This window comes from Orbicella franksi, chromosome 7, assembly GCF_964199315.1.
Source record: "Orbicella franksi chromosome 7, jaOrbFran1.1, whole genome shotgun sequence".
Taxonomy (NCBI): Eukaryota; Metazoa; Cnidaria; class Anthozoa; order Scleractinia; family Merulinidae; genus Orbicella; species Orbicella franksi.
Genome location: NC_138151.1, coordinates 31,314,686 through 31,335,626, shown reverse-complemented (window position 1 = coordinate 31,335,626; position 20,941 = coordinate 31,314,686). Strand labels below are relative to the sequence as shown.

The following is a 20,941-nucleotide window of genomic DNA, read 5'->3' as shown; positions in this document are numbered from 1 at the left end:
TTCTTTTCGTTATGAAAATGGCAAATTGAATACAAACTTGTTTATCTTGTTTTCAGAGGACACCCACGAGACCCCGTTACACATGTGTGTACAGCGGCACGACAGCAAGTTCACAAAACTACTTGTGAAAGCCAATGCTGATCTCTACATCCGGGACAACAGCGGGGACCGACCAATTGACATCAAGCAAGAAAACGAGGATGTAACTAACACGCTCAAGGCCGCCATGTTTGAGAAAGACAGGATCGAGAAGGCTAAAACAAGCTCAAGTTAATTCCTCTTTTTATTAAACCAAGGGGCAACGTTACGCTACTCAACAGTTTTGGTAAAAATCAGTCTCCTTTAAAATATATAAAAATACTATGAATCCATCCCACCCAAAATTGAAAATACCTCGCGAATAAAATGACTTTCAATATAACATTAATTATACTTATTTGGATAATAAATTATTGATTTACAAATAGCTAATACTTGACTCCTTTCTACGGCCCTCAACTCAACGTTCACTATCTGTAACCTGGACAACATCTTCCTAGTTAAAACAAATTATACAAATGGGAAGGGGGAGGGCGGTCTTAAAAATTGTTAAGAAGATTGCTTGCGAGTGCAATTTCTTCGGAGGTGTGGGAAGCTATTTTCAGGAAGGGCAGAAAAGTTCCTTCTCGGAAGTCTAAAGTATCGGAGCTAAGGGAAAGTATTTTCGAGAAGGGCAGAAAAGCTACTTCTCGGAGGTCAAACGTATAGCTAATACTACCTGTCACGCTATTATGTTGACGATTCTTCAGTAGCTGCTCTGATTACTAATAAGTTTTTGAACAAACGAACTTTATGTCCGAGTATTACGAACCACGCTTCTGTACAACTGACCTAAGCTTTATCCTGTTGGCCAGCCAGAAATCACTTTTTGGAATTTCCGTCAACATTTTCAACGTTTCGATCGATTTACTGAAACAAAATCACCTTAAATAGCGTCACCTATTGAAAAAAAAAAAAATACGAACCTACGAAGAAAAACCAAACTGACAGCTACATTAAAATAATGTCTTGACATTACATTACACAATGGCAGGTACCAATGTGATGAACGGCGTGAATGAATTATTTCGATAAAATAAAAAAATGGCTCAAACGCTAATAAGTTGTTTCGGTATTGTACTATTGACATCAACATCATATAATCTATATTGCCTTCACTGTTTGAAAACCAAAATGCAGGAAGTTCCGTCGATCTCGCATAAATCGAATTCGCCGCGAACACGGGTTACAAAGTTCTCACAAAATTTGCAAATTTCCTTCGTAAATCTTTCATTTATAATAATATAATAATTTCCCTCGAACTCCCAATATTTTCATTATTTCCCTGGATTTCACTCATGCAAGCACCAATCCACCGTAGGAAAAAAGATGGCGGCTGTACATTTTACCACAATACCTTGCGAACCTAACACAGCCTATATGGCACGAAGAAAGCCAAATTTTTACAATATTTGTTCCTGTGCTGAGGACATTGTGCAGCCTAGGTTTGAAGATTTTATAACTTTTCTGCACGTTTTTATGAGCGTTAAGGTTTTCTTGCGCTAAGAACTATGGGTAAATGTACCAGTCGCCATCTTTTTTCCTACGGAGGATTGGATGCCTGTGACATCTTTAAATCACCGCTGAGATTTTCTTTAGTCAAAATGGCTTTCACATGAAAACATCAGCGTTTAGTTAACGACAAAGCGAGCCAGCAAGATCTAACAACATTTGTTTGCTTCACTTTGTCATATCTACTTCAATAAACTTGCAAAGAGTTTTCCAACCAATCACGGAATCGTCCCGACCAATCAGGTCATCAACCTCGCGCGACCTTTCCCGCCCTTCAGAGCGGCTTCACATGTCTGCTTTAAACTCTGATTGGTTGAACAGTTCCGTGACTGGTCGGTTTGATGTCTTTGGTGTTAGTCACGAAAGTATCTCCCTGAGTAACGCAATGTTAAGCCAAACGCTTAATTGAAAAAAGAAATTCTCCGACTTACAAATCTCTACTATAACTTGTAACTAAATCCATTTTCTTCTTTTCTTCTTCGCTCTGTATTAGCTACTGTATAGGAGTGGCTCTTGCTCGCTTAGCCGTTGTTCTTGTTCTGAGCACGGCGTTTCTCCATTTGTTGAACGAGCCTCTCCAGACTCCAAATACGCCAAGCGAGTTCGTTTTCTGTAGAAACAACGAAGCAAAGGGCAAAAAAACAGGTTAAGAAAACTGCTAAATATACGAAGCAAAATTCGATAAACTCTTCGCAAAAGAAGATATTGCACAATTAAGCTAGTGTTCTGTTCTAAATAAAATGGTCGTGGGGAGGAGTACAGGATGAAATGAACACGACAAGGGGACCTCTGAAGGGTAGCAGAAATTTCTCCCTCACAAGTCTGCGAGCACAGAGAGAGGTGAACAAGTTGTAAGCCACCTGTCTCCGCCCGTTACAATTTTGCGACGAGTCTCGTCTGTACCACTCACCTTTCTCGTATACAGTTGTTCGTTATTTCAAACCAGACTTGTCTGCCGAGGAGCTGTAAAAGACAAAACAATGAAATCAGTAACAGCAGTTTCGTTGCAAACTGAACAAAGCTGTCGTCCAAGTCGTGTGTTCTGTTCGGGATGACGCGTGGTTTATGGTCCTCGTTAAGGCGTGTACTTCGCGCGTTATAGCGCCTCTTTCGCACGCATTACAGCTTGGATGTGATAGCCTGGAGACCAAAACTGTATGTTCTTGATATTTTGTAGTGTGTAAGTCGTACCGGTTCTGGCTTATGCTTTGACAGCAACATTCTCTCATCTTTTAACACGAATGGCGACCAGACGTTTCGTCGTTTCCTCGAAATTTCGCTTCATGTGTTACTTTTTCTCGAATGTAGTTTAAGAATTGACCCTTTAAAAGCTTATTATGTGAGGTAACTTTAAGTCTAACGTATGTTAACGGCTTTTTGAAGCGATTTGTACTGGTGGACGGTCGAAAATGACATAACATAATTTCGCAAGCTCGAGGAGTTAAAGCCAGATAAAGAAAAACAAAGCAATCACCTTCTACTCTACTTACAATAGCTGCTAAAACATCAGCTCCAATCAGCATGAAAAATACGTTGTCCCAACCCTGGAAACAAAACAAGTACAAGACCACGTTGTTTAAGTTTAATGCCCAACAGTGCTTGTCCTCTAACATAAATAAAAAACCCCTGCCGACATCAAACTCTCAATTCTCCCTTCTAGGTACTATAACTGTCCCATGCTACATTATTAGCTCTGAGAAATGGTTGTTACGTCGAGATAGTACCATCATTTTGTTAATTCTCATGCCTGACTGCTTAATAATGTGTTGTTTTTGTAAGGAGAAATTAATTGCCAATCAAGCTCAAGTTAGCAGTTCTACAGGTCGATGTTTTGGGCACACAGGCCTTTTCTGACATACGTTAACTTTATTGGTTGTATTTTGTACACTGCAGAGAGAACACTAGAGTGTATTTTTCACACAAATTCTCCCAACTGAAGCCGTTAGCAGTATACAGAGCCCAGTTAGGAGAACTTCTGCAATAATCAGTTTACATACCGTAGGCGAGATAATACCCGTCAAAAGCGGTCCAAGAGCAGCACCTACAAAGTAGCAGAGGAAAAGAAAGTTGTTTGAACGAAACTCTAGACTCGTTTCTCCCCAGAAGTAAGAGGACCCCCAACCAACTGGAAATTTCAACGACTTGTCTCTGGGTTCCATCGTCAACCAATTTATGAAAACAAATTTTGATGGTTCAGAGATAGGCCATTCTAAGCAAAACTGTTCTAGAAGTCAAAAGCCAGTGCAACACCAATCAAAACGAGAAATTATTTCTCAAATTTTAAGTGTTAAACTTTGAAACTTGCTTAGGTCTTCGTTTGCTGAGCTCTGTAAATGGTCGAACAAATTCGTGTAGCCTACTTTAGCCAATCAATGCTAAGACGTATTGTTTGCAGGTAATCAGATGCAAGACGACACCGATGGCGATTTTGTTCTCGTGATTTTTCCCGCGCTTTACACCGCTCACGTGTTCTGACGTCCGACTCTGATTGGTTAACTCTCTGAGGCCAGTGAGAACTTTGGCTTCACTTTTAATACAGCGAACGAAGAAAACACCTAAACATGATAACTCTGTAACATGTAATTCCTCACCCATAGATCCAGTTCCATCGATAATAGCTGTGACTGTGGCCATGGCTTTTGTATTTCCTTGAAGACATGGATGTGTTCCCTGCAGATATAACACATGATATCTTAGCACATTAACAAAGCGCTTTTAAGTTCTTAAAACTGAAATTGTATGAAGGACTTACCAGGTTAGCTGACACTGCTGTTGTGATTAAAGCGTAAGGGCCATTTACCAGAACTCCAGTCAACATCATCAAAACTGCGACCAGAAATAGATTGTCAGTCAGCAGGGAAATTGAGAAGACAACACTGTCTACTGGGGGTCCTTGCCTGCATTAGGTTTCTTGGCTGGGTTTATAAAGAGTTTTAACAGCCAATCCCCCATTCTCACACAAGCGTGAAACGTGTCAAAACATTTGTTACCTATGAGTGTATATAAATATTTGACGCAGGGGTTAAGGCCCAGACATAAATAAGGAGTTACCTACAGCATTTAAAGAACACCTTCAAGACTGCCTCCATCAAAAGCTGCTCTGAAGTGTATAGCAACACTAAGGGCCAAAGTACAATGAACACAAATAAATACTTACAAATATTCATATGGAGGTTGGCATTGGCAAAGAATCTATAAATAAAGAGCTGAAAGGAAATCAAAGCACTTAGTATTCAAATAACATCTAGAAGTGGAAAGTTACCTAATCTCTCATTAGCCAAAAAAACTTTCATATGTTTTGTGAACAACTAATTACATGTCATGATACATTTTCTTACAGATCAATTACCAATGCATGTAGTTTCCATGTTTCCGACAAAGGATTTCTTCAATGAGTGTTTCACAAGAGGAGGAGAGGTAAAAACTGGGTTCATAAAGTCCACAGGTAAATTCTATAACAAATTGGGTGTGTACTTCATGGATGAAGCCGATAAAAATCTTGTGAGATGCTCTCAAATTCTTTAGTTCTAACATGAAGTCTTCAGTATCGTTGCCATGGTTATGCCTGGCGTAGGTCTTATCATTACATGTGAAACTGGTCCGAGATGAAAAGGACAATTCTGGTTGATACCAAGAGTGGTCCAAAGTTTGCAATATGACCTGGTATGATGGATTGCTCGGAATAGGTTTCTGCAAATTGCCTGTTCAAACCAGTGTATCAAAGAAATAGTTTGTTTTGTTGTTTAGTAGAAATCATTTTCCATCATGTCTGGCAGATAATTCAGATAAACTTGAAAAAAAGTAATCCAAAATACAAAAACACATGCCCTTTATCACATGTGTCATGGAGGACAATAGATATGTAAGATCTATCAACAGAGCTTTAAAAAAGTCATATATTATAATACATTCTTTATTTAATTGAACCAGCTTGTTCAGTCTGTATTGGGGAATACTGGACTCACTGTTTTCTTGGACACTTTATGGACCTCCCCTGTCACCCAGACCATAAACCTGCTGACAGAAGCCCCCGAGCAATATTTCCCCCATAAGGACGTGGCGCTAGTTCAACAAAATCTATTAAAAGAACCAAAAACTCACCATTGGTCCTGCACCAAACAACATGACTACAACAGTAATGCCACTGCAATTCGTTTTGTCAGAAATATATCCTGCAAGAATCCCTCCTACAAACCAATAAAGAAAAGAACACACGCAGCTTTTAATCCTTGATATTCCACCAAATTCTCCCAACCACAGCTGTAGTAACTACTATACAAAAGGGTAGAAAAACTGAGGAGAATATACATGTTGAAAATGGGTTTTCATAGAATGACTCTGACAGAGAGGCTGGTAACAAATTAAATCCAACCAAAGGGGCACAGTTGAAGGATAGGACACCTTAAAAAACGAGCTTGGACTGTTACCTTGCTGAAAACAACTTCTGTTGAAGTGTTACCATAACAATTTAGGTTACCATATATAATATGTGTAAATGCCCTTTACAGTGTAAATAAAGACCTGAATTGAGTTGAATTAATTGAAAGTGATCTTCAGACAAGACAGACAGACACAGGCAGGCAGGAAGTGAGAGACAGACAGACCGACACACAGACACACAGAAGAGATGCCAACCAGAAAGCATTTCATTGGCTGCAGTGGAATATCTTGGCTTCCATTTTTCGAGTTCTTTAACCAACAAGCACAAAAACTACAATTTTAATAGTCCAACTAACAGTCAGGTAGATGCCACATACCTATTATTCCTCCTGCATCAAACAGAGTGGACAAATCTGCTGATGTTGTAGCACCATACTTGACACCACCAATACCTGGGAAAGAAAAAAATATCAACTATTAAGTGATTCAGAAAAAAGTTCATGACTGCTCAATGATAGTCCACCCACACACCCTCTATTTTATCTGGACTCCGTTGAGAGGATGAGCAAAAGATTAACCACAGGGGATATGAAGGAGCCACAACACAGGGGGTGGGGGTTGAGTCACTCTTGCACTCTCCTCTCACTATGACAAACAAAGAAAAATAACTCACAGGAAAAAAAGACAGATGGGCAAACAGGGGGACAGACTACAGTAACTAATTGACAGATGGAGGAGTGGAATATGTTAACTTATTAACTGGTAGCAAACTTATTACATAACATTGCTAATTAATATGGAGTTACTTACTTGTATTTTCAATATAATATGGGAGCCAGAAAAGGAAAGTGTAGCTAACCAGTTTAGCGAAGAACAAGCACAATGAATACTCAATCACCCCCTGAAGCAAAAAAATGGTACACTTTAATATTCATTTCCTTTGCATGACGGACAATGTTTTGCACATAAAAATAATATTATTGAAGAGCTAAAGACAATCCCTAATCCAGTGCGCTTTCATAATTATTATGAATACAATTACTGTGATTCGCAAGGAAGGTCATTAAATATAAAGCAAATATGTTGCGCTAGTTAATTAAGATGTTATCCTTTCTTAACCACTGACTTTCCAACAAGAATCACCATTGAGGAAAGACCCCCCACACCCCCTTCCCCTCCCCCAACATTCCTTCTTCAAATGTCATCTCCAGGAAGATACTATCAATCAGATGTAACCAATCAATTTACAACATCACTGATGTCAATGAAATTAATGAGTAGTTTCTCTAAAACTGCCACTTCCCTCTGTCCCCAAGGTGGCTGTTGATCTTGTGCAGAGCTTTGACTGTAGTATCACTCAAAAAGATCTTGATTTACATGGAACCATGATAAGCAACACATACACGTACATGTTCCACCCCAAAACCTCAACCCTGAGAAAGCTGAATTCACTGAGTCAAACTTCTTAAATAACCAAAGGAAGCTTATTGTTTGCACCTCATCATAACGCAAGCACCTTAGAAAGGGGATTAGTGGCCTTGGAGATAACCCTCAGCATCCCTCCCAACTCTCTCTGCAAAAGACAAAACATCACTAATCCGACTCACTGGTATAAGAACCGCTCTCCAGAAACTGACAGCGTTAACTTCTACTGAGTCATCTGATGGAAGTACTGACGATGAAGATGAAGCTGATGATGATGACGATGACTCATGTGACTCATGTGGTAACTGAAATGAACAACAACAACAACAACAACAGTCACTGTACTGTGCAGACATTCAATTGATGAGATTTAAATCTTCATTGGAGCTGGTATTTTCTATTTACAAACCAGTTACATTAGACAGAAGAAGATTAAATAGATTACATGGAAAACCAGCCTGTTTCCAATAAATGTCCTCCTTTTCACTCCATAGCCTAATATTATTTAGCATCCTGTGCGCTAAATTAAAGTTACCTTGAGATGGAGTTCACTATTTTAACACCCTGCAGTTTTACATTATACCTAAGTTCCACTTAAATTTTAAATTAAATATCAAATTATGCTTTAATCTACACATGTATTGAGACATCCATCGGATTTAAGAACTAAGTAAAAGCCCTCAGTACTTTGGAATTTACTACATTTAATAAATATATTATTGACACCTACCTTTCTTTTGACATTAATTGGTTGTGATTTGAATGCATATGGCTCTTTTAAAATATCTTCTTTCTTCAATTTGTCAGTCTGCAAACAGCAAGAGCATTGGCAGTCAGAACTAAACAACATGTCACTCTAAACGAGTTACTTCGTTCTAATCCCTTTTACATCAAGCGCCTTTTCAATACATGTACTAATACTGATACTTATCTCTATTCGACTATTAATTATAAATAATTAAAGCTTGAAGTTGAATCTAGAAGTAGAAGGCTTTATTTAGGTCAGTATCACACCCTCGCAAAGCATTTTTTGTGGTAAGAACCAGCATTACTTAAGCTGTTCCATTTATGATGGTCCCTCAGCCATGTAGAGTGACCATATGCACACAATCTTCCAGAACTGGAGGCCACTATCCCTTTGGTGGTGGCACCATGAATTGCAACCTCTGTGAGTGAACCAGCATTAACAACAGCAATTGCTAGCTCTACGAATATATTCAGTAACCAGTATGGAGCTCATAATCAAACTCAAACGAGGATCATTTCTAGCTCTGGTTTTGGACTTTGTCCAGAATGTCAATGGTTTTTGGCAACCACTGATCAAAACACATGTGGGTATTTTGGGAACAAGAATGAAATGTACTTCAATGTGAACCTTAATGTCCAGGACCGGGTTGTTCGAAAGCCGGTTAATGCTAACCCAGGATTAAAAGTTAACAGAGGTATTAACTTTTGTTGTCTAAAAATGATTCTCATTGCCTATGTTTTGCGTAGTTTGAGATTATTCAAACTCAAAACTGAATAATACTGGGAACACAGCTTCTGGTTATAAAAGTCTTACCTCGCTAAAAACAACTTCTGTACTATATGAAGAATCAGAATCAACAGGAAGAGGCTAAAAAAAGAAGAATAACACAGAGCATAAAAAAAATAAATCTACTAAAATGACAATTTACCAAAGCTAACTGCTATCAGCTTACAATGTAGCAGGCTCTTCCAGTCAGTGGTCAATCTAACAAGTGCAGGCTCACATGGAATGTGCAACTACATTAAGGCTACGTATTGAAAGCTAACCACCCTAACCTTAGCAGGCTCTTCCAGTCAGCAGTCAGTCTCACAAGTGCAGACTCAAATGGAACATCCAACTACGCTAAGGCTCGAGTTCTCAAGCATTTTTGTAGTGGTTGTTTGTCAGTGGTCCCGAGTGGTGTTGTCGCAGTTGTTCTCAAGTATTCCTCCACCCCACCCCACCCTCTGTTTTTTTCAATATTGATCAGTGTTGATGGGTGCCTGGCATGGAGGTTCATGGCTGGGTTGTGGAGATTTGCTAGCCATCGGGGGCAGTATTCTATCTGAGGACGAGCTGGACACAGTGGAATCCCCTGTACACCCCAGGCACCCACCTGTGAGGCAGCTGGTTAATGCTTCATAAAGTTACAACACATCACACAAATCATTTCAAGATGCATGCACCTTAGGCAACTGCAAAAATAAAGTAGGCCTAGAAAAAAATATCAGGTAACATACCTGTACGTCATTGTGTTGATGGGGAGATGTGCAACCCACGTGACTAGGATCTGACAACAGACAAAAGAAATTAATTTGAAAACATTGATTACAAAAGAGACTGATTCTCCTTATTGATTTACTGTTCATGATTTCTTTTCACATCAGTTTATTGTTCATGATCTCTTTTAACATCAGTTTTGAAAGTTGCTGAAAAATAGGTTCAAAGTTAATTCAATATTTTTTTTTTCTTTTTTCAATTGTTTAACAATTAGAGTGCATCATGAGTAGATTCAAGCATGAAGGAAGCTTCTTGAGTGTTCTTTGATCTACAAACTTCCCAAGAGCATAATAACTCAAGCGATGAACTTTCAACGTTGCCCAACAGTTTCCAGTCACATGTAATGTCATGCTGACCGTCTGTAGAAACATTCAAGTTTTAATTTGAGCAAAGTTACTAATGAAGGAAAGAAATTGCAACTTGAAACAGAGCAATACATTTAAAAATGTCCTTAACTCTAATAACTCTATCACTTCTTACTTCTTCACTACTCATGCGCGTGACTCAAAGGTGAGCCTGCTCGCAGGCTAAGTAATGCTGCAGCAATACCTTACTGAGAATGCACTACCTTACTGCATAACCAACAAAAAACTACATAACAGTTCAATCTGTAATCTTTGTTGAGTCTGTTGTTACCAAGTGAAAGAACAGGAATAGTAACGGTAATATTGAGGTAGATTACACAGAGTGCTTACCTACAACAAGGAATAAGAATACAATTATAGCCATTCCACCGATGATACATCCAGGTACAATGAATGAATATCCCCTGTGGGAATCAAAGATTTTAAATTCTAATCATTAATTGATTACAAAATGTGGAAAATTTGCAAGGAGTGCCAAAAGTTGATGATAAAAACAAGGATAAAGCAGTAAAGTCAATCAGCAATCCTAAGGAGGCATCTCATAAATGGACCAGAAAAAGAAAGCTCAACACGAAATGGCAAGCTGGGCATCCATGATTATGAGATACTGAAAACTCGCCCGAGTAATGAGTGCTGTCTAAATTTAGTTTCCAACTCCGCTTCTTTTACTTTTTGAGAAGCTTAACTATGGAGGCAATTGTTTATAATGCACAAGTCATAGAGTTATCCCTTACCACTCGCTGCTTGCCCATACACCAGCTATAGCAGACCCGAGGATATTGCCTACAGATGTGTGAGAATTCCATATTCCCATTATCAAGCCACGCCTGGAGAAAATAAAAAATAAAATAAACATAACTTTTAGTGACGCGTCAAGCTTCTGGCTAGCCTAAAGGGCTTACTAATCAGGGATCCAGACACACACAAAATTGAGCTGGAATTTGGGGTGTTGGTTTATGAATTGGGTGGAAAATGTCCAGAGAACGAATTCAAAGTAAAGCTGCTAGTACTTTGTCTGGCGCTGTAGGCCAGTTCAGTCTATCTGTGAGTAGCATTTCCTTTATCATCTTCGGAACTTTATAAAACAGCCAAGAAGAGACAGGAATTTGCTCATTTAAAACAGATTGAATGATGTTTACCTTCCTTTTCCAAACCAATTTCCAACACACTCAACAACACTAGGCCAGCCAGAGCTCTGGTGAAAACAGATAATCATTCCAATAAGTACAAGATCAACTGGCTTGTGAGAATACTCAACACATTCATTTACAGCAGAGCTCTATGAAAATTAATCACAAGCTTCTTTTGGAGAATCACTAATAGCTGTTGTTTCATTATGTAACTATGAAGGAAAACATGCACATGTTGATCACTCTCTAATTATTAAAATAATGGCAATTCCAATTAACAAGTCTCAAAATTTAAAGCTCTACATGTACACACCTGGAAAAATCCTGAGAACACCTGATAAAATAATAAAGAGAAAAATGAAATACTGGTTATCAATTAATGCCCTTAGCAATTAAAATAAAATGTATAGCTCAATCCAGTTAACAAATAATTAATTCCTTCCCAGCCAGGTCTCCCAAAATATTTACAATTAATTAATCACTGGACCAGTATCTGGTCAGCTCCTTGTGTATGACTTGTGTATAAGTGCTGGGCTGACTTTTAGTTTATTAAAGGCTAACTTGTACACGGGTAATACTATTGCAGTAGTTACATGTATAGTCTGTTACCCTTCCCTGCCCCCAGCCCATCCCCCTCACAAAAGCCATCTGATACAACCACTAATCAATCACAGAGTTGTTTGTTCTTCTGCTGGGGTAGCCTTTTATGATCACAGATAAATTCTAACATGTATTGCAACAGTTTATTATCAGCATACAGAATTTGCTGCATAATAATTACCTGGATAGTCACAAAATAAGCAAAATTGTGAAATTTCCAGAAATATCCCAAACCAAAAAACACAGACATGAGACCACTTGAAAGCATGCCAAGTGTAAGAAAATGCCGCAGGTCCATGTGTTCAGCGACAAAACCACTGCAGAAAAAAATCAACAAGGACAATGTTATCAAGAAGCTTCCATTCAAAACAGCAGTCTGAGATATGATATCACTGCATTATGACCCAGAAAGACAGTGACAGCCCTAGCAAATCTGTAAATAACTACAAGTTACAGTCACTAGTCTGGAAATGGAGCAATGGATAATGAACCTTGTGGTTTATTGTTGTTTTGTCAGTGACCAGACCCATGCTTTCACTTGGCCAACTCCTCAGCCCGACAATTCTGAATCATGCAATTTTTTATGTTTACTCTCCAGGAGCTAAAGTTATTAAATTTAATTTATTAATCCCTGAGCACTAACAACTTTTCTGCTCTTTATTCTATGTGATAATGATTATAATTTTTCTTTGGTTTTAATCAACAAGAGTTTGGCTTGAAGCAAGACCACACCACTTGTGACTCACCACTTGTGACTCTGACACTGATTATTAGAATCTACAGTACCTGAAAAACATGCCGACAGCATAGGAGAATAGAAATGCCAAGTCTAATGCTCCAAGTAACTCATCTCCATCATCGGAATCTGGTCATATAAGAGATATAAATTTATGTGATTAATCCAATGAAGAAAATGTTAACAATTAAGTAAACATGATTAATTAATTAACTAATTAACTACTTAATTAATTAATTAATTAATTAATTAATCAAAAATCCCTGATGACAAGTCTTAATACACATAGGTTAAGTCTGCGTCAGGCTAATGGCTCATACAGCAAGCCTGTTGGCAACTTATCCCAGATTCTGTTGCATGAAGCGACTACATGTTTAGGAATATTTCCATTCACACTAGATGGCAATCCAGCCCAGCAAAAAAAAAAGTTTTTTACACTTGGTGTGTCATCTTGAGATTTTACTGACTCAACCTACATGTAGCTGTGACGAATGTAAATTTATGTAGATGCAGGTCTATATGTAGACGTAGATCTATGTAAAAAAGTGTTCCACAAAAATTTCCTTCATTCTAAAGAAAAGTACAAAAAGGAAGACAACTTACAGCAATTCAGACAAAGCAGAAAAAGACATGAGGTACTTATCTTCTAAATATTCATGGAATGAGCAGTTGTTTACTGTTCCTTTATACAAGTAGATTTCACTTGAGGAGAGTTACTCTGGATTTGCATTACTATGTTAAGCAATTGGCCTAAAAAACTGCCCTCGCATCAGCTGCATGTATTTGCCTCAAGTTTTGATTGATTAAAACTGCCAGATTGTCTGAGTTATTTGTGATTAACTAAGAGTTATTTTGATTTTGGTCTTACAGCACTCAATTGAAAACCACTTTTAATAACTGTTATCAAATGTTAAGAGCAACCAACCCCATCCAAACAAGATGCTATTGTAGCAGACTAAAAATTACAGCTTTATTATTTTGCATTTTCCTCAGAAACAAAGCAAAACAAGCAGAAAAAGACAACATTCTCCTTTTAAACTGAAGACCACAAGCTATCAAGCAGAAACACATTCTAGCACTTTTGAGGGAAAATACTTTAATTTGCCCAAGTTGTTCTCTTGGAAAGGTTTAAACCAACCCATTCAATTGTTTACAGGTGTAAGTCTTGGATCACATGTTTTCAATTGCAATACTTAAAATTATGCTTTTTTTTTACCCTTAATTCAATTCTATTTTACAACAACAAGGCACTATTTACTAAAAATACTTCCTGCCATATGCGACTTAATTAAATTACCTAATTAAAAGCATTAACATATACAATATATATGTATATAATACGCAAACTTACCAAAAGGTTTCCAGCCATGGCAAGTTGCTTTAGCAGAACAATTTGGATTCAGTGTTCCCTTTAAACAAAACAAGGAAACGCAAGAAATTAAACTGAATAAATTTCCTGTCTTGAATTTACCTGTCCATTCTCATCTAATAAAAATAAACAGAATATTCTCTATTAAAATAATACTGTGACCAGGCCTCTTCATTATCTCATCATAAACATCAACATCATCTTTTATTTGCTACACCGTAAATAATAATAAAAACTCACAGCACTAAAAAAAACGCAGTGAAGGGACCTCCAAAAAACAACCAGGTTTATAGCGGATACCACCTCAGTTGTTAATATATTGCAAATTCTAAGTTCTATGGTCATGGCATGACCACAAGCTAAGGAGCAGAAGTGTTTTGAGAGTCAAAGCTTATCATGTGAAAGGTTGTTTGACAACTCTACTGTGATAGTCACAGGTCAAACAGCACAATTTTAGGATGACTGCAGATTGTACCTGGGCTGAGCAATTGAAAATGTAATTTACATGTATGATTGCTTTGCATGAAGTTAAGGCAAAGGAATTATTTGCTTCATCCTCTTCCAGTAAGACTTTGAAACACCAAATGTGATGCACGAGTTTTCCTAGATTTTTGCAAACAACAGTAGCAAGATTCTTTTGTTTTCCATTTAACATGTGGCATGCTATACTCTTGTTTTTCAAGTGCACATATCTGTAACATGATGCAAATGCTGCAATATCACACTTTCTTTTCCTGAAAGCAGCATGACATAAATTTGTATATTTTTTTTAACAAATGATGCACTGCATATGCACAATAAAGTTGAACTGCAATGCTCAGACGAATCTAAACGCTTTTACAAAACTTAGACTATCACAATAAAAGCATTGAATCATTTGATACAAATATATCTTTGCAGAAAAACTTATGTTAATGCAGATAATGGCCATTCAATAGTTTGTGTCATGTTCATACATGCCCGTGCAAGAGTTTGCAGGACAACAGGATAGCAAATGTAAATATTCAGCCTTATTCTGCACTACAATTGAATCAAGTCCTATTTCTGTGAATTCCCAGACTATTTTGCATATTGCTTAAGTTACAAATTCATGACTAAGAAGTGGCGGAACATAGGTAACAGAAAATTACGCAAGTTCATTTTGCCTCTGTCCGCGCTCTCAGTTGGTAAGAACCCAGCATTAATGATCATAACGTAATGGATACGGCATCAGCCTGCATTACTGATAATGTAATTAATCAGCTGGAAATCTGTGAGAAAGAAATCCTGTTAATGCTTGCTGGAACAAATTTTTCCAAGAACAATTTCCAACAAACATCTTTATGTATGCTTTGATTTGATTTAAATTTTATGATAATGTAATATTGGAGAGAGTATCAGCCGCATTACTGATTATGTAATCAAGAGGAAATTTGTGAGAAAGAAATTCTGTAAATGCTTGTTGGAACAGATTTTCCAAGAATATTTTCCAGCAGACATCTTAATATATGCTTTGATTTGATACAAAACACTGCTGAGAAAGAAATGATTCCTTGTTTCTGAACATGTTAAGCACATACAATTCTAGTTCCAATGTAATAATCGTGCATTTTCAAGCCGGCCGGCGAATGACTTAACTCACCATGTGAAGTTACACGGCCGATCTACAGCTGTGACATGTGAGCACAGCTGAGACATGAGCGAACAGTTTCCAAAGGTTTTACTTCACTTTACTTAAGGTTTTAATTTACTTTACTTAAAGGCACTTCAGAGCTACACTGTATTTCATTGCTACAAAACAACCTTTCGTTAATGAAAGTTCTGCGATCCTTACCTTCACGACACTTATGGGTTTTCGTGAAAGGTGGTAAGATGTGTACGCGAAGAAAGTTAAAATAAGCACCCACCCACGATATCTGTGAACGAGGAAATAACAACATCAAAACATGAAATCCTTGATAAATAACAGAGATACACCGAAGGTACAACGACAAATATCGATATAATGATAAAATAAACTTACGCTTGAGTTCGATCGCGTCCAATCCATTGAATGAACCGTATTCCGTAAGGAATCTTTTTGTGACTATGTGCACGAAATTGCATCTCTGGGTTCGTCATCATTCGCGAAATAATTTAAGGTTGTAAAGGGGTTAAGCGTAGAAGATAAATCAGAACTTCGGTTCAGAGACTACCTGTAGAAAAATGAAATTCAGTTACTTAAAAAAATCAAATAGAATACAGCCTAACAACCTTCACAGTAAGACTTACAAGTATAATTTTAAATTTAATATTAAGACTTCGAAAGACTGCAAATGCGTTTGATTGTATAAGCTGGGTTACCGGTAAATTCGCAACGCAAGATCGCGGTCATTTTCGATCTGGAAATTTGGCCATCTACATCAGTCACTTTATAAGTCCCTTAATATTTCACTTACCGACTTCTGAAGAGATTAAAAGAGTTTAACTTTGCTGTTAGCCGGCGTAATTTTTGATTCATTATAAAACTTCACTTCAACCAATTATATACTTTAGTCATGTGACAGAAAGCCGAGTGAGCTTGTGGACGAGCCTTGAGTTGCCATAACAACCTTGTTGCCACTATAAAGATTATTGTCCTCTCAGGATCAGCTCCTCGACAGAAAGGGAAAATGTCAACACATTTTAGCGCAAATCAGGTATGGTTACCTTCTCTGGAAAGGCTAGTGCTTAAGATTAAATAACGTAAGCGTAAATGTTGGTAAAGGTTATTTCAATTGCGGCATATTTAGCTTAAGCTACCCGCTATTATAAGGCATCGTTTGCGGCCGTACTTTGTAGACATATATAATTTAACAACCGGCATCGACCGAAGCTGGCTCGGGTCACTTCGCGATCCAGTTTTAAAATGTAAGCTAACTGCTACATTTTTTCTGTTCTTTTGCATTCTGCAGTATGAACAAGCATTTGCTGCTAAACGGTTGCAAAATTGGGAAATTACGAAGCGGTTTAAGGAGGTCAGTCTTGTGTTTTGTTTTATCAAATGGCAACAATGTCCCTCAAATTATACGTGCATTTCACACAGTTACACTTGATGCTCGGTTTGGGTAAAGTAAGGATATCATTGAGGGAATGACTGTGAAGCGCGGTAAACTTCAAAGGAGGAAAAAAGACATGCTAAGAGTTATGTTGGAAAGTTCAAGACCATGCTTGCACCCAACACATGTCGGTTGAATTACGTTAACCCTTCCCTTTCTATTGGTTAGAACTGTGACCGGGGATCCAGGGGATTCGTTGTTTGCAATATGTGATTCACACAAGATATCACCAATTATTTGGAAGAAGGTCATACAGTGTCACTTAGTATCACATGGGCTAACAGGTTATAACAAGATAATTTTCACACAATGCTCACTCACAGCAAGGTTTATGAATCACACGGGCACACAGTGCATCACACAGCATCACACGGAGTCACAAGGAAAAACGCATTACTACCTCGTATCACAAAGTATCATATACCACATCACCAGTTATTGTGAAGTATCACAAGATTTTTCAAGAAATTACACAACATCACCAGATATCACACCATAAAAAAGAAATTGTCAACTTCTGATGATGGAATTCTACTGTTCTTTTTGGTTTGATGAATCTCAGTTTTCCCCAAAAAATATGAACATTTGACCTTAGGTTAATATGAAAATGAGTTCTGCAAGCGCTAATAACTTAAATTTGCCGGGTATTAAGCAAGAGTTGCATACATGTGCACTTGATCAATGATTGATATGAGATGATTATAACAAATGCAGCACTAAGCCTCTTGTTTATTGTTTATCACCTCGCGCTTCCAGATCAGGCTCGTCGACTGATTGTTTAAGCTATCAAAAAGTATTACCAAGAACCGAAAGAGCGCAGCTCTCACATTATCGTAAGGTGGCAAAAACTATTCATCTTTCCTTATACTTCCATCTCCAGTGCTCCAAGCTGCCACCATTTTGGTCCATGACGAGTGAAAAGCATTTGGCGACTAAATTTTCCTAACAGGTTGCAATTTTCAGCTAGTGTAGTACAAAAGGCTGATTGCTAATGAACAAGTGAACATTTTTTTGTGGTCTAAATCACAAGCTACTGTAAGCCAAACGAATTCAACCACATTTTTTGTATGTTTTTTTTCCTTACCTTTCCTTTTTTTCTTTTATTTACATTCCTGTGCAGTAATTGAGACTGCTCAACAAAAAATATAGTTGCGACAAAAACTTATGCTTCCAACAATTTCAATGTGGGCTCATTACAAAAGGAAGTCACCAAAAGGTGATTTCTGATAAAAATGAGCTTAGAGCCCTGTTCCCAGCATATGATGATAACTATTGTGTAAACTCATTTCATACCCTGTGAGAGATTTCATACCTTCCGAGTTCCTTTGACATTGTGTGAACACTGTGATGCATTGTGAGCCCTTTTTGAGTCTCCAAATTTCTTTGCATGTTGTTAGATGGGAAGGTAGGAGATGATGAACCCACAATCCTTAGTGGTCTTAGTGCTCAATTGGGTCCAGCTGAGCTTGCTTATGAGAGCAGGAGAAAAAGGAGGGGATACGACATAATGGAATTTGCCAGGGAGGGATTGGGGCAAAGGTTAGACGAATATATATTCATGCTTGACAAAATCTAGTTAAAGAAATATTGAAGTGATCTCTATTGTATGTGGCAAAAATAGACTTGAAAAGTAAGAAAGACCCTAAATACATTTGTGGTGCTTAATGCACCCTTTTGCTGTTGCCACTGGAAAAGGTTTTGCTTAAATTTTGAATTTTTTTTTTTACAATTTTTTTGCTGGCTTCTATTTGAACAGGCCAATCAAAACATGGGAACTGTCAAGGGCAGAGATGTCAAATTGTCAAATTCACTCTCATGGGGCCGGAATTTCAAAACTTTCAACCAGTGAGCATTTGAAACAGGTGGCAAGTTGCCAAGGTTGATTGGCCATTTGAAACAAAAGATGGCAAGAAATTTTAAAAACGTTCCTATTAATGGTAATTAAGGCATGAAGAATTGTAATAAAAACAAAAGAGAAAGCATAGTAATATATTTTGATGATTTCTTTAAGATTTAAACAACAACAACCTGTTCTTACGAAAGAAACAGAGTCTGCCAGAGAGGTAACACTGGCAATTGACCTCTAACTAAAAATAATCAATAGTTGGGTTTGTGACGCATAATTATTTGTGCTTCTTATCTTTCACGCTCTTTAAAATTCCTGCTGGCATCATGACGTGATGATGCATGCTAAAGCATGAGCTAAATTCAATTGTTAATTCATTGAGCTCTCTGCTGCCACCCCCCATCATCACTTCAGGAGTATTCTGTATGCTTGAAATTTATACAATAATTATTCTTGATGTTACGTATCTCAAGAGGAACAAAACTACAGTATTTCACCTGAGATGACAGTCATCTGTTCTGCTCTGCACTTAATTTCTCACCTTAATTCATGATTGGAACATTTTCTTTACACTAGAGGCCATCCACTCTTGAGGGATTTACACAACCCATCAGTAATGACCGCGGCCATATTTTGGCTGGAATCCCACGCTCATCAAAAAGTCCATGGGGTGAGTTTGTCGGAACATGGGACATGGAAAAGGCTCCTCTCAGGACAAAAACCATGAAGACTACTGCAATGTCTACAGGCATGCAAAATGCTGCAGAGGTCACTGAAGAAAAGGCACCAAGCCCTAAGCAAGAAGTTGTGCCAGAGAAAGCAAGAACTCCAACACCCCAGCAGGAAGCTATAAGAACACCAAGCCCCCAAGAGGTCCAAGAGAGAACAAGTTCTAGACCTCTGAGTCAGGATAACCAATTTAAGAAGTCACCCAGTCCTGCTAAAGTGAAAACTCCTGACCCCCCTGCCTCTCCTGCCAAGAGCCCTATCCAAAATGACAACTCGCCTAAGAAGCGAGTTGTATTGTCTGACCCAGTATAATTAATTTCTGCATCCTGTTGTGAACTGTAAGTAAAATCTTTGATCAAAATGTAAAATACACTGACGCAGTTACATGACGATTTTGAGTGATTTTCTTTTTCGTGCGTGTTACATTCATTTTACTTGCCCCTCGGGAATGATTTATTTTCAACATCATTATGACAAGCTAGATCGCGCGAGACTTTCTCGCACTCGTGCGATCTTTTTTTTCCTCTCGAGAATTCTTTATCGTTTATACGTTCAAAAGACAAAGGGGTTACTCGTATTCCAAAGGATATTTAATCCTGTGAGTCACATCTTTCTATCTTGCACTCAGTTACAAAAGCAAGACGAAGGTTGAAGCTCGAGTTGTACAGTAAAGAACAGCTCCGAACAGGAATGGGCGCATTTGTGGGGGATACCACCGCAATTGCCCAAGCTGACGACTCACATGATGTGTGACACAAATGAGTTCTTGTCTCACGAGGCAGGAAGGGAACAAATGACTGATCAAACTGCAAAGTATCACGGCGCCTGAATAGCGCTGGGCTTAGCTTAAATAGTACTTCAGTCGGCCTACATAGCACACCTGTTATTTGAAGGCCCCACTGATACATTACTCACAGATACTTACACTTGCTTTACACGTCTTTCACAAGAAACGTTGCCCACGGCTTGAAACATAACGATCAATCAACGAGTGGTAATTAACCGATTAATTTCGCCTATTTAAATTACTAGTTAGGAACGTTTTCTATTGAGTAGAAATCTCTTTTACTCGTGATGTCTAGCCAAAACTATCGGTGCAACTCTTAGGAAATATATTTCTATTCTTGCGCACGTTTGCCGAAAACAGACCCCTTATTTATCAGAACTTATCAGCATAACACGCGAATAGTTTACAATTCGTTACAAGTAGAAGACTATTTCCAGGTCAAATACCATACCCTTAGCAACGTACATTACCCCAAAAATTGAAAATACTGTGTCGCAAAACTGGAAATCTGAGATTTCCGCACTACACATTATTTGCCATGGACCTTGGATGGTTGATCTCTAACTCTAAATGGAATTAATCTGAGCGGGATAGAAACAAACTCAGAACAGTGCACTTCACGTTTTCGCAAAAAAAAAAAA

At 38.0% G+C, this 20,941-nt stretch overlaps 3 protein-coding genes across 4 annotated transcripts in view; 2 read left to right on the top strand and 1 right to left on the bottom strand.

Moving 5' to 3' along the window:
- Positions 1-274, top strand: part of LOC145493081 (uncharacterized) — a 4,416-nt gene extending 4,142 nt beyond the window's left edge. The window contains exon 4 of the mRNA XM_081472489.1: positions 57-274. Coding sequence (XP_081328615.1) covers positions 57-274 — 218 coding nt within the window. The remainder of the gene's footprint in view (positions 1-56) is intronic.
- LOC145493074 (glucose-6-phosphate exchanger SLC37A2-like) lies at positions 256-18,852 on the bottom strand. Of its 2 annotated transcripts, none has more exons than XM_081472479.1 (24): positions 18,251-18,852; positions 15,885-16,056; positions 15,696-15,777; positions 13,865-13,922; positions 12,564-12,642; positions 11,959-12,094; positions 11,491-11,511; positions 11,187-11,242; positions 10,782-10,874; positions 10,378-10,451; positions 9,643-9,692; positions 8,957-9,010; positions 8,126-8,203; positions 7,578-7,700; positions 6,781-6,871; positions 6,348-6,422; positions 5,692-5,777; positions 4,748-4,796; positions 4,343-4,416; positions 4,182-4,260; positions 3,588-3,631; positions 3,081-3,134; positions 2,501-2,553; positions 256-2,200 (listed from the first exon to the last, which is right to left on the bottom strand). In XM_081472479.1, the coding sequence occupies exons 2-24, from the start codon at positions 15,983-15,985 to the stop codon at positions 2,080-2,082; spliced, it is 1,731 nt and encodes a 576-aa protein (XP_081328605.1). In that variant the 5' UTR covers positions 15,986-16,056; positions 18,251-18,852; the 3' UTR covers positions 256-2,079. The 2 variants fall into 2 exon arrangements, with proteins under 2 accessions (XP_081328605.1, XP_081328604.1); XM_081472478.1 differs by lacking the exon at positions 18,251-18,852 and adding an exon at positions 16,300-16,385.
- LOC145493079 (protein Flattop homolog) lies at positions 16,444-20,941 on the top strand. Its single transcript, XM_081472486.1, has 3 exons — positions 16,444-16,539; positions 16,795-16,857; positions 19,361-20,941. The coding sequence occupies exons 1-3, from the start codon at positions 16,513-16,515 to the stop codon at positions 19,823-19,825; spliced, it is 555 nt and encodes a 184-aa protein (XP_081328612.1). The 5' UTR covers positions 16,444-16,512; the 3' UTR covers positions 19,826-20,941.